Source organism: Orcinus orca, chromosome 3 (assembly GCF_937001465.1).
Source record: "Orcinus orca chromosome 3, mOrcOrc1.1, whole genome shotgun sequence".
In the NCBI taxonomy this organism is placed as follows: Eukaryota; Metazoa; Chordata; class Mammalia; order Artiodactyla; family Delphinidae; genus Orcinus; species Orcinus orca.
Window position 1 is genome coordinate 181133688 of NC_064561.1, and position 13692 is coordinate 181147379.

Consider the following 13692-nt stretch of genomic DNA (forward strand, 5'->3'; position numbering starts at 1 on the left):
ACTACCAATCTACTCTCTGTTTCTAAGAGTTTGATTTTCTTTTTAACATTCCACATATAAGTGAGATCATGCAGTATTTGTCTTTCTCTGACTTATCTCACTCAGCATAATGCCCTCAAAAACCATCCATGTTGTCACAAATGACAGAATTTCCTTCTTTCTCATGGTTGAATGATATTACAGTGTGTGTGTAGATAGGTAGACAGGTAGATAGATAAATAGATAGATATAATTAGATACAGTGCATATACACATATAAATACCACACATACATCATATATCTCACACCTTCTTTACTCTTTCATCCATTGAAGGGCACTTAGACTGTTTCCATGACTTGGCTACTGTAACGTGCTCCATATCATGATCTAGGTAGAAGTTACACTGAAATGTTCACTGTGTGAAAAGTTACTGAGTTATACGCTCATAATTTTGTACTTTTCTATATATGTGTTTAACTACATATACAATGTCAGTGAAGGAAATAAGGCAAGGCCAGAGGTTCTGCAACAATATTTCAAAGTCCTCTTCCCACTCTGATTCATGAACCATAAAACGTTAAAGAGCTCGAGAGTTCTTTTACTTGTATCCCCTCTTTTTCCAAGAGAGACAATGGGTTATAGGTTATATTAGCTGCCAAGGTCAAGGCCATCCCCGGCATAGTGATGAAGACCTGATCGGCACATGAGCTCTGATTCCCTTGCTGATCAACGACACGGCAGTGCCCATTCTCCAGTCTCCCAGAAACTGCACTCAGCCATGACTCGCTGGTTTATATTTCTTAAGACGAACATTATACAGCAGAGCAAGATGTGAACGGAAATGTATTATTTCTATTATGCCCCCAAACATACTCTTTCAGGCCAAATCAAGTTTTCCCATTGACAGGGTGGTCGGGGGTATGGCAGGGCATCCCTCAAATTCCTGCTTTCCTATGATGACCTTTCTCATGTATGGATGCAGATTCATATGACAAGCGGGGAGGTGTGTTCACTGATCAGAAGTGCATGATTCAAGTTTTTAAAAAGCAAATTGAAGATGAGTCCATGTTGCCATTAAGTTTAAAATAATGAGCTAAAATTTCCCTAAGTCTCAGGCCTCCCGGATACAGACATGAGTGAATGTGATGAGGTCTGTGTCTGCCCATAGGAAATGACATATGTCTTTATTGATGAGGTTGAGGAATTTACTGCAAAAACATATCTGTCCTTCTTGACTCTACCGAGTATAGGGAAAAGTTGTGCTGACAACTTCAGGCTAATTGAGTTCCCTTATTATATATATTTTTTCCGTGTACCCAATGCTAGGCTGATCATAAAGGAGAACAGATTCATCTTTGTAAAGTTGGCCGTTTATCCTTACTCACTGTTGGGATCATGTCCAAATTGCCAACTAATTGGTGGAGAATATAACAGTATTTTGATTACTTACAAATCAGGAAGTCAGCAAACATATAAAAGATGGTCTCAGGTTAATTAAGCCAATGAAAAATCAGGATTGATGCACTGGGGACACGTCCAATTCACAACTAGACATCTCAAGTACAATTAATCTTAAGAGTGAATTTGACAATGAAAGGCTATCTTGGAAAATTTAATCTTTTGAGAAATCAAATTTGGGAGCATGTAAAATCTTGCATTTTTATTATAATGTGGTCCAAAACAATCAGTAAAGTCCCTGAAAATAAATGTTTGTTACTGCATGGCTACAGAAGGGTTTTACTGATTGGCACAAAAACAAATGAGCATACTTCAGCATATGTTTAACCATTCCAGTATCACTGGACAAAATGTCTTTGAACTCCAGAATCTTAATAAGTATTCTCAGGATCATATTCTGATTTGAAGATTACAGCCCATATTTAATGTCATCAAAATAATTATTCTCTAAGCCTATAACTATTTCCTTTCTGTGAGTTTTCCTATATTTCTTGGCAGTTTAAAAACTTTTTCTGGACTCTTTCATGATGCTGATTCTCACTGCATGCCCATACTTTGCATCCCTGGGATTTTCAAGTTGTCAGAGCATATTTCAAAAAATTTAAAAATGTTTATATATCTGCATCATAGCCATTAAGATGAAAAAGAAGTAAAACTTTAAGAAAAGAATGTAGAAGTTTATAGAAAGGATTTGGGATATAGAAAACTCAAAAATTGCCTTGTTAATACAAATAAGAGCATTGTGAGCTAAAGTGAATTATCTTCTTTATTAGGGAAAGCAGAGTCCTTCACACACACACACACACACACACACACACACGCACGCACATTTGAACAGGTGCATGAAAAAGCTAAAACAAGTGCTAACAATCCCCAACTTGACTCCAAGAGAACACCATACAGGGCACAGCAAATGTTGGAAGGACCGATTGTGTCATGTGAACATTGTCTTTTGGGTAATAGAAATTAAAAAAATGATCAAGTGTATATTCCTAGAATATAGGTTTATATTACCAGGGTACAGATATTATCTACAAAATTCTCACTCTTCCTGGGTAGCACAAAATATGGAAAGCAGTCATCATTCCTTTAAGTGGTAAAATATCTCAGCTGAGGTCTCAAAGTAAGGCTGTGAGGAAGGACCACAGCTGCAGGCTGGAGCCCCCAAGGCTGGTAGTCAGGACGCAGCTCAGAAGATGTGTTATGAGGTCTGGAAGTGACGGAAGAGGCAGCAAGAAAGAGAAACCAGCTGTGCACTCACTGCCCCAGGTGAGCACAGGGAACCACCCATAGGATAATGAACAGAACGTGGTGAGTAAAACCAACAGAAATAGGCCTGAGACCCTGCTCAAATGATGTTCTAGAAACAAGACGGGTTAATTTGTGCAGCAGAAAAAAAAAGAAGAGGGGCTCTACTGAAAAAATAAGAAAGAAAAAGAGGAAACCAGGGGGATAATCCACTTTACTAGCAGATTTAAAAATGTTTCTTAAAGTCCCTTATTTCTCTAAAATTTTAAAATCTACTGACTATCTCTTTTTCAGGGGGTCAAACTGTGCCTCCTTAATGTTCTATACCCTAAATGAATTAGAGCTATGATGAAACCTTCCAGAAATAATTCTTAAAATTATAGGATTTTAGACCCAGGTGAAGGTTTATATACTCTTTTTTTTTTTTTCCTCCTAATGAGAAATGTATTTTGTAAAAAAAAATAATAATAATTCATGGTATGTCAATTATATCTCAATAAAACTACAAGAAAATATTTAAACATTAAAAAATCAAAAAAAATCATGGACTGAAAATGTCTGGTTATAGAAGTAAGAATTAAAAAAACGAAAAAACAAATGGTAGTGACAAATACTTTGGTTTGCTAAGTATCTTAAGGGATTCTTTTGACTCTAAAGGGCAAATGAGGTCAGATTAAGCTTGCAGAAATTGAGGCTCTAAGAAAGTGTTTGGCAAACTCCTTGGTCAAATGAATGTCTCCAGATGCCTTTAAATGGGGACCATCTGCGGAAGGGGCACCTGGGTCTGGGGCTTCTTGGACAGGATTAGGCTGACCCAGCAGTGAACATCAAAGGCACAGAGAGATACACAACCAGCTTTAGGGGTTCATACCTTAAAAATTTGTGCAGGTACTGGCGGCTGCAGGGTGACCAGGAGAACACCCCGTTGCGTCCTGCCAACGTAGGGGACATTATGTTGCCCTCAGACTTCTTGCACACGTTCCCTTCTCCATCATGGACCATGCCGAAGCTATGAGAGAGAGAAAGAAATGGGTCTTTCAAAACAAATAACAGTTTCAACTGTCTAACACACTCTAACAAACACAAGCCAACAATGTGAAGGCCCCCCTTCTCCTGTGTGCTAGGCAGGCAGAAGAAAGAGTCCTAACAGCCAAACAGGGGAGAATATCCATGAGGTCACAGACGTCTCCTGGAGAACTACCATTTGTCCAGCTGTTTGAAAGTGCACACCAACATCAAAACGGAGCACATGTCCAGATGTCTGCCAAAGGCAGACATTTTAATTATAAAAAAAGCATTTCCTGTGGGAGGCAGACATTTTAATTATAAAAAAGCATTTCCAGTGGGATGTAGAGGGCAGTTTATTTGATCTTGAGAAAGCTGATGATGTTCTTATTGCTTTCTTCTCTCTCTACACTCTTTGCTGCTCACCAGCCATGGTCAGAATTTCCAGGTGTTTGTAAGAAACACAAATGCAGGCTCCACAGGGGAGTGTAATGTTTACACAATTTAAGAACTACTAAACCACTACCGCCCCTCTTGGTGGTGCTGACATTTTGTCCCTACACCCAGTGCTGATCCGGCTCGTGCTAGGTCTTCACTGTTGGAGGCTGTGACAGCAGGCCAGTACTTGACCAGACTCCCTACATCCCTTTGGAGGAAGTGGCGCCATGGAACTCCTGTGAGTAGCTGTGGTGGCGTTTATCTGCAGGCGTTGCTTGAAGGTACGTCTGTTACTCTTGACTGAAACCAGACCACTTTGGGGCTCCAGCCCTAGCTTAGTATATGGAAACACCTCAGGCTACAGTGGCTATGGGACCTCTTAATAGGGTCCTTTGCAGATGTTCAAATCCTACAATGCCAACAGCAACCCCTTACTGTCACTCGAGAAAACTGCAGCCTTGCACCTATAGGAATCCCATTGACTGAGATGCTACCTCTCCCCACCAAGTAGGCTCTTCTTCTTAACTTCCTAAAGCTATCCCTGTGGGATAGCCTCAGGTTACCATCTTCACCCACCTCAGAAGAGCACAAATGACTACCTTGGGAAGAAAGCCTCAGGGATTTGGGAGCTCCGTGACATTGAAGACTTCCCATTAGGGTAGATACATCCTTGGAGAGTCAAGCCATTTTTGGCCATTAATGTCTGGTACCCACCCGATCACTGTATGGATTCCCAGAGAGCAGTTCTGAATGAGTGGGATACAGAAGGCAGGGGAAAAGCAAGAGGGGAGAAAGCAAAGAAGGACAGGTGGGTTACTGCATCTGTGGGCTTTCTGCCACCAAGAATCCCAGGATGAATGGAGGGAGGGTCACAGGGATAGGAGACACCAACACAGGGGAAGTGGGCTCCAAAAGGGGGCCAGGGAATCTGCACTTGTGTCCGAGGCTGAAGACATAACTGTTTCTTCTTAGAGCTGTTTAATAATATCAGTAAAAATGACAACTCCCATTTGTAAGCACTATTTTTCAGACAAGATATTAAGCACATTATCTATATTTTCTAACCCGAATCTTACTACAAGCCTACAAGCCTACAATGACAGCAAGACTGAGGGCTAGAGACAGGCTTGTCCAGGGTCTCAGAGTCCAGACTGGAACCCGACACTCTGACGTCAGAGCCCAGGCGGGACCCATGCAATAGTGTACCCGGAGCGTGATTGAAGGGTGTGTCCAAGGAAATCTGGCGCACAAACATTGTCGAATTTCTGCAAAATTCCTGCTCAGTACCAAGGATGATGTAGTTGTGGTCATTTCGGCCTCCACCCATTCTCTGAAGTTCTATTAGAAGCAATCAATCAAGGTGAGGGTAACCACATGGCTGGAGAAATGTGCCACGGTGATGGAGAGGATTCACGCAGAGGCTGCTTTGGGGAGAAAGTGATAAAAACGAAATAACAAAGTACCCTCCCCTGGCTGGCCCTTGACCTGAATATAAAGAAGACAAATTTGGGTCCTGCGAGTGCCCTAGATGAATTTGCTACCACTTCTGCCTACATTTCTAAGGAATTCAAAGCCACAACATCCCAGGTCTGGGGACACCTTGGTCTTAACCATTTTCATCTAAGGCATTTTCAGTGATTCTCAGACTTTTTTGAGTATCAGAATATCTGGGAAATGCACCACACATGTGCCTCCCCAAAGCCCACCCTGTTAGATTTTTGATTTAGTAAGTTGGGGGTTAGGCTCTGGCATTTGGGTGAATCCTAACACAATAACATGATTCTGATGCCCACCCAAACTTCAGCACTACTATGTCTCGAGTTGCTTTTCCAAGCAGTACAAATCCCATATTCTGCACTGTTGTGGGTGTTAGCACAGTGGCATGAAAATACCACACGATAATCACAGTTGATATTAACATTAATAAGTCATGGAAGAATGAATAGGGCACATTTTGAAGATAAGGTTGGTATTTGGCAACTAAGAAATAAAATTACTATTCAAGTTATACATTACCAGACATTTTTTTTTTTTGCTTCCATGACTCACAATACTTTATTCTAAGTGGTTATCACCCTACATGTTAAAACAATGCACTTTTTTCTCTTCCTTGTCTACAGGGGCTCTTCTTAACAATGCTCAGAGCCCGAGTGCAAGTGGACTCACTAGCCCGTGACAGGTGCTCCACCGATGTTTGTTGAATGAATAAAGAACAACCTTCCAGCTACAACAACAACTCAAATACCCAAATGTAAACATAATTTCAGATTAACTTGGACTTGAGAATTATATTCTGTATCAGATGCTCTTAATGTCTTCTATAGAATTTTCTTGAGTTATTCAATTACATCAGCAAGTATTTCTTTATTACTAATGATATACCCAGAATGATGAACAGCCAAGCTTTTTTAGAGGTTGTACCAATATTTTAAGCTGATCAGACAGCAGTAGGTCAAGGAAAGGAGAAACCCTTCAAAGCAACGATGGGTCAAAGTCACCAGGATGGTAAATCACACCCTGGAGGTGATGATAGCACCACAGGTAGGATCTACTTGTCCAGAGCCTGATATAGGCTTTTCAAGAAGCGAACCCATCCTCCCTGAGAGACGGGAAGTGGACATGGGGACAGCAGTCATGTGGGACTCTCAGGGCCAGGGCAGGTCAGATAACCTGGGGGAACACAGGCTGTGGAGGTGGGGGAACCTCCATCAGGTCTTGATCCTGTCGTTCACAAGTGGGTTGATTTGGGGCAAATTTCTCAAGTCCCTGAGCCTCAGTTTCCTCACCTATAAAATGGGATAATAAAACCTTTCTCTTAAACTGTTCAGAATACCTGGCATGTCAAAAAGGAAAATTCAAAATGTATCTTTCCCAGATTCAAATGTGGTCTTGATCAAATCTCTCAACACCTAGATGTCAGATATCACTTGCATACATATTTTGTGCATGTGTGTGTGTGTGTGTGTGTGTGTGTGTGTGTGTGTGTGTGTAGGGGGGTGAGGAGGCAGTTCAGCCAAGGGTCAACGGTTTTCAAATACTTTTTGGACACAGAAAGAAACAAAAATCTTAGGAGGAATGACAGGAAATAAAATTGGTAAGAAATGATGCTCCAACATGCTGGAGCTCCCTAGGGGGCAGTCTGACAATCACCAGACCAGGTGATCTTTAAGCAGCCACTTGCTTTAATATTCCACAAACCCTTAAAATCACCCAGCACCTCCCTGACCCAGCTGTAGGGGCTCAGGTTGATGACAGAGCACAGTCATAAATCAGTGAGGTGCACACATCACCATCAAATGCTTGAAAGGGAGTCTAACATCACCAGCCGAATATGGTTGAGCTGAATGGTATCAGCACACCAACTCTGTTTCTTTCCAGAAGATTTCCCTGATTTTCCTTGCATCTCTTGAAATGCCTACAGCCCTCACTGCTTGACCCCTTGCATGCCATGCCTACCTTATCTTTCTTTAGGCTTTGAAGGGCATGGATCACTAGTCATTTTATAGAACGCTACACAGTGCTTTGCTGGCAGAATGCAAATTGTGCCTGGTGAATGGGTCAGTAAGTAGTGGAAAAGATAGGGGACAGAACGATGGATCATGAATACTCCTGAGCACAGTAAGTATGTTTAATATTGTCTTGATGGTCTGAAATGATCATGCAAATTAAGTATTTAAGCTGACTTTATATACAAGGAATGTTCAGCTCAAACAATGCAACTTAAATTGCACCTGCACACACCTGCTGAGGTCTCACAGGCTCTACGGGTTTTGCATATGGAAACCCACATAAGAGGAGATCAGGAGATGCAGCCTGGTCACTGTCAGGCTGCCAGAGAACCACAGGGTATCTAGAATACGAGTCCCAGGGCCCTACCCATCTAATGGCATGACTTCCTTTGACAAATGAGAATTTTTCAAATGGATCCATGCCCAGATGGCATACTCTTCAAAATGTGTAGTTGAACCCTCAGTGTGTCTGTGCCAATTCTTCAACACCTGCATCTAGGAAACCACACATCCCGTGACAAATGATTTAATACAAGCAGGAAACTGGCCCTGCACCAGTCCTGGCTCAGTCCCACACACTAAGGGAAAGCACACATCCTCACTTTCAGCTCCAGACCCTCTTTTCCCCTTCCCAACACAGATCCAAACACTGGTTCTTAGCAATTCCTATTTTTAGGTCAGATTCTCCAGTAGAAACCACAAGATGTCTTAGGATAAAAAGAACTGAACCTCGTAGAAGAAACTAGCTGGGCATGAACTGCATCTTTCTTTGAGTTAAAGGTTAGGAAACCTGTGGCTGAAAGGCACAGAGAAGTACTCCTCCACCTTAATAATGTCCTCTGAATGTAAACCAAATTGAAGAAGTAAGATTCATCTGTGAGACAGGATGTTTTACAACTTATAAATATAAAATTATTTTTTAATTCTTAAGGTACAGGGCTCAGAAATTGACTGCTTAGAGCTCTTTGCCAAGGATAAGAGGAAGGCATGCTATTTGATCCATGCATTAAACTTATGATTCCTTCTCCAAGTAATAATAGTTCTTAAATGAATAAACTGAATAAAGTTGTTTGTTTTCAATTCACCTGAACTGCACAGACCTGGGTTGCTGAATCTTCCCTGCTGCGGCCCCTCTCATTTGATGCAGTTGCCACAGCTAAGAATGTGTTAGAAATACGCCCCCTTCAGCTCACCTCTGACCCCTTGCAGCTCCTCCACGCCTCCTGTGCTGAATGCTCAGCCCAGGCTACTTGCCCAGCTAGTGAAGGGAAGATAAGAGATCATCCCCAGGGGTTTCCAGGCTTAGAGTTACATGTGAAACTACTCCACAAAGAGCACGTATTAGCGTTATTATTACTATTAGTACTATTATGATCACTTATTTTGTCAATTAGCATGTGCTTTTTATGTATCCCATAAATACATGTATCCCACATGTATTCCTATTTCCTCATGTATGTATACATGTATGTATCCCACATGTATTTCCTATTTCCTCAATATGATCAGAAGCTATTTCACGGGTGACGTCAAACACTCAGAGCTCTCAGTCCTCCTGACTCTTGTACAATATTCTCTAAGCAGCAGGTGCTGGAGAAGGAGCTGATCATTTCCTGGAGGTCAGTTCTATCAGGAGTGGGACTTGCCTGCGTCCAAATCTAGAGTTCCTTTCCTTCCTCCCATCTATATTCTCACTTGCAAGTAAAAACACTTTTCTCTTGTTTGGAAGAAATTCTTTTTCCATCTACACCCAGCCCTAGTGATGAAAGGAAATATTAATAGTTGACTTCTAAGAAAAAAATAAAAGCAAACACGAATCCTTGTTGACTGGAAGACTGAGAGCCTCGTCTTGGACGCACCAGGGGCCTGAGTCTCAACTGCTTATCTAATGCTGATTTGTTCAGCCCTTGATGACTTAAATATTTCTTACTTTGATTGTTTAATTAAATTCAGGTATGGTTCAGAGGACAGCAAGAGCCCCATGTCGTTAAAATAATGAGTTTTTTTGAAGTTTTAACTCTAGCAGCCTATTTACAATTATGACTTAACTGAAAGCTTTATAAAGTGTAGGTGCAATTTTCTAGGCACTGAAAAAGTCAATCATTACCTGTAATGATGAAGGGATCAGTAATAAGATATAAGCTTCACTTTCAGGTCATCAGTTCACACAGAGCCAAAGTCTGCAGGGCCTCTGTGAGAGCCCATTAAGGACAGGCACACATGTGTACAAACACACACACACACACACACACACACACACACACAGATGCTTTGAACAGGTCGGGATGACATGAGTGGCCTCAGTACAATTTCTAACAGGGGATGGAGAAATCAACTTTGCAAAGACCAAATCACAAACATTGCCTTCTGCAAGTTTTGTAATTTGCAAATAAAATGAGGATGAAAGTGAAAATAGAAAAGCTGTAATTCCTGGCTGTGAATTTTCTAGGAGAAGCTTCAAGTACAGTTTCAGTCCAGCAGGAAAACACTTGTGTTACCACTGCTGATGCTCATATAAATCAGGGCAATTGCAGGAAATCAGCAAGTGGGCCCCACTGAGAAAAACTTTTTTTTTTAATAGATGGCACCTCGAAGTGAGGCAGCCTGTAGATTATTAGACTAAGAAATCTTATTGAAGAATAATAGCTACTATAAGTAATGGACAGAAGTGTTTCATTCTACAGGAATAAAGGTAAGCTTCTCACTTAAAAAGATACTCCTAATGACATGCCACCCATTGCTGAGAGCTGTTTGTCCTGCATCGGTGTCTATCCATCTGTGCCAAAGCCCCGGGTTCCCACTCCCCCTGATGCTGCCCCATTTCACAACTGACAATGGTGGGAACGTGGGGATGTGGGAAGCAAACCAGCTCCCACCAGGCTGCATCTCTTGTCCTCCCTGTACGCCCCAAACCCTGCACACCAGTCAAAACCCATCTCTACAAATTTTGAAAGTGATATAAGAATGCAAACTTGAGAATAGTAAGTTACCAATGGGCGGGCTTGTTACCATCTTCAGTCACGTGGAGTCCTCCCGTAGTAGTTAACCATGGAATGAGATGAGCTCACAGGACCAAGTTCAAAACCCAGGACAAAGGAGCAGAGACAGAAGAGTCTGTAGTCTGTGATTGTATGCACATGTGTGAGCAGGAAGGGAAGAAGGGAGTGAGGAAAGTGCAAACATGTGTGTTGCCACAGCTTTAGAATGTGTGCGACGAGACACTCAAATAAAACAGAAGCGCCTACGTGAGCATTTCCTACAGGCGTTCTCGCTGCAAATGTGTGAATTCCCCTCACAGGCTTGAGCTACTGCACCAGAATCTCTAGACAATCTTCCAGTCCGCAGAGGACCCCAGGCTCCATCCTCCCAGGGAGATGCACTTACTTGTGTCCAGACTCGTGGGCGATGGTGAAAGCCAGTCCAAGACCTGTATCTTCATTAATCGTACAGCTGCGATATTTACTACACATTCCACTTATGGGTGCAAATCCTACAGGACATAAAGATCAAAAGAACATATAGGAGCAATATTGTAGTAAAATAAAGAAAGAGGATGTGTCATGTGTGTGTATTTACCTCTGTCCTTTAGAGAGATTTGGTTCTCATTTTGTCAGGTGAAATATGAAACAGGGAACCCTTGGACAATCATATAAAGGGCCCTGAATTATGTGGGAGAAGGGGGTCTGAATTATGTGGGAGAAGGGGGTCTGTTTTCCCTTCCCAATCCATGGTTCTATGTAATGTTCAAGTTACAGGTTACAATGGCGGCGTAGTTGAAGAGGGCATTCCCTGCAGATGGAGAATTTCAGCCTTTCTCTATAAACAGCTGTGTTCTCAAAAGCCTGAGAAAAAGTGCTGTAGAGAGTGGGTGTCAGGTGGTCCCCAAGGCCACTCCACGGTGGAGGACTTTCGAGGAGGGTGCAGAGGACTCAGCATCTGTCATGCTCCTGGGTGTAATTTAATAGGGATGGAAGTATACGGAGTAAAATCAGCAGAAGGGACAAGCACCTGGGGAGAAGCCCGGGGAAACCAGGCACGAGCTTCCAGGGCTTCCTCCCGCCGTGGAGTCGCACAAATGGACTTAATTCCTCCAACAAGGGGAATACTGCCCACCAGGGTGCTCATTAGAGACACAAAGCCCTGACCTTTGGTTGGGGACTGGTCACATAGCACCCCTGCCTGGAGTGGGCCAAAATTCCAGGCCCCCAGAATGAAAGCAAGTCTTCCGTGTAAACCGCATTATTTGTACAATTTAGGCCCAGTGAGCTTATCATGTGCAGGGTGGGAACCTCCTGAATTCTAAGTCCTCAGAGGCAGCCCAGGGTCCACCTTGCACTCAGGGCTTTCTGGGAACAAGTAGTCAGGACTAACCTCTATTAAACCAAGTCTTATCTGAATGTTTTTGTAATAAAGACCCTTCTTCCCTAAGATCTTGGGAAGAAATGGAGAATTAGGAAAAAAGGTCAGGAGAGCCTTGCTCAGTAGCGCACTGTGCTTTACACTATTTGGAAAAGTATAAAAAACTTGTATCATATTATAAAATACCACCAAGATACACCCAGCCTAATAAACATGTTGAAAATGGCTAAGATTGGGATATTCACAGAGAAATGGAAAAATCAGGGATCCAATATTGTTGTAGTATCTCTACAAATATTCATAAATGTATTATTATTTTTTCATAGAATGAGACACCCTTGAATCTGTTGACCCTATTCTCACCACTGGAAGAAGAAATGGAAGAAATTATTTCTCAAATTAGAAGAGATAGAAGCTCTTGAATCTGTGAGAGACCTTTTCTTGTGAAAGAACTGATTTTGGTGAATAAATGCATACTCTTCTGTTTGGCCACAGTTTATACAGGGAAGGGAGTTTATTCCTTACAATTCCACCCAGCAGCAGCTACAGCTTACAGATTCAGAATGAGGGCAAAAATACTCCATATCCTAGGCCACTGAAGGCACACAGCACACATGTGTTTCTCAAAACCCTGGCAGAGGGTCTTACCCAGAGTATCACAGGGTTCATTCTTCCAGGAACATATGTCCAGGCCGGTTAGTAAGATGGCATGGTCATGGCGAGTCCCATCTTTCCCCATCAATCCAGACTGCCACTGGCAGAAGCTGCTCAAGGTGTGGTCCGCATGATGGCTTATCACTAGCCCTGGCTATGCAGGAGACAGACCAGGAGCCCGAGATAACAGGAAGAAAACATGTTGTCATGCAGTTGTTACTGGCTCTGTCATCACAGAAAACTAGCACTAACTTGGATTCAGTTACACAGGTGGAACTGGATGGCAGAAACTAATTTACCCATTTTATGTGTTAAAATCCAAAGGAGGGTGTCATATATAAAACCTGTACAGACTCAGTGTAGACACTCATGTTTATTTCTCTAGTTCTGTACCAAAACGGTTGGGATGTATTTGCTGACTCTGAACACATTTCAATGACCCAAGAAAGATGACTTCTGTGCATGAAATGTTCACATTCAAAGTCTTTATAAAACATTGAAAAATTATATAAGGCAACAGAATCGTTTATACGAGAATTTGCACATACACAAAAACACACCCGGATGGTGTTGTGTTTATTTCATAACCAAGTTGGGCAAGTAAGATTTCAAATTTGTAACTCTTCTAAGAGTTATTATTACAGTGTTAAATCAAGTCACTTTCCTACAGAGGCACCATGTTTATGAGAAGAGGCAGCTCAACTGACAAAGCTTTATCTCTAGCAAATAGGCTGGAACTAGAAGGAAACTATACAGATGACATTTCACCTTATCCATATATACCAAGTTCTAATAGATCAGCAGTGAAAGATCAGAGTGAAAGCTACCCGAAGTCTTGGTAAATGAAGAACTGGGGGTGGGGGGTGGGTGGCAAGGACATCTCCCAAAACTGGCAGGCAGATGAGTTCTTTAAAGCTTATTTATAGGTATGATATATTTTTCTAAGGATGGTCAGAGAAAACCAGGTTAAATACCTCAATTTCAGGACAAGAACTTGTTTAAAGCTTTCATGACCAGAGTGTTGCTTTGAAATTGCGTCT

The 13692-nt window shown here is 42.0% G+C and overlaps 1 protein-coding gene across 1 annotated transcript in view; it reads right to left on the minus strand.

Annotated features, from left to right (window-relative positions):
* ADAMTS16 (ADAM metallopeptidase with thrombospondin type 1 motif 16) overlaps positions 1-13692 on the minus strand; it is a 156222-nt gene that overhangs the window by 95883 nt on the left and 46647 nt on the right. Inside the window, exons 7-9 of the mRNA XM_049707293.1 lie at positions 12647-12806; positions 11024-11129; positions 3559-3696 (exon numbers count right to left, since the gene is read on the minus strand). Of these exons, the coding sequence (XP_049563250.1) occupies positions 3559-3696; positions 11024-11129; positions 12647-12806 (404 nt within the window). The remainder of the gene's footprint in view (positions 1-3558; positions 3697-11023; positions 11130-12646; positions 12807-13692) is intronic.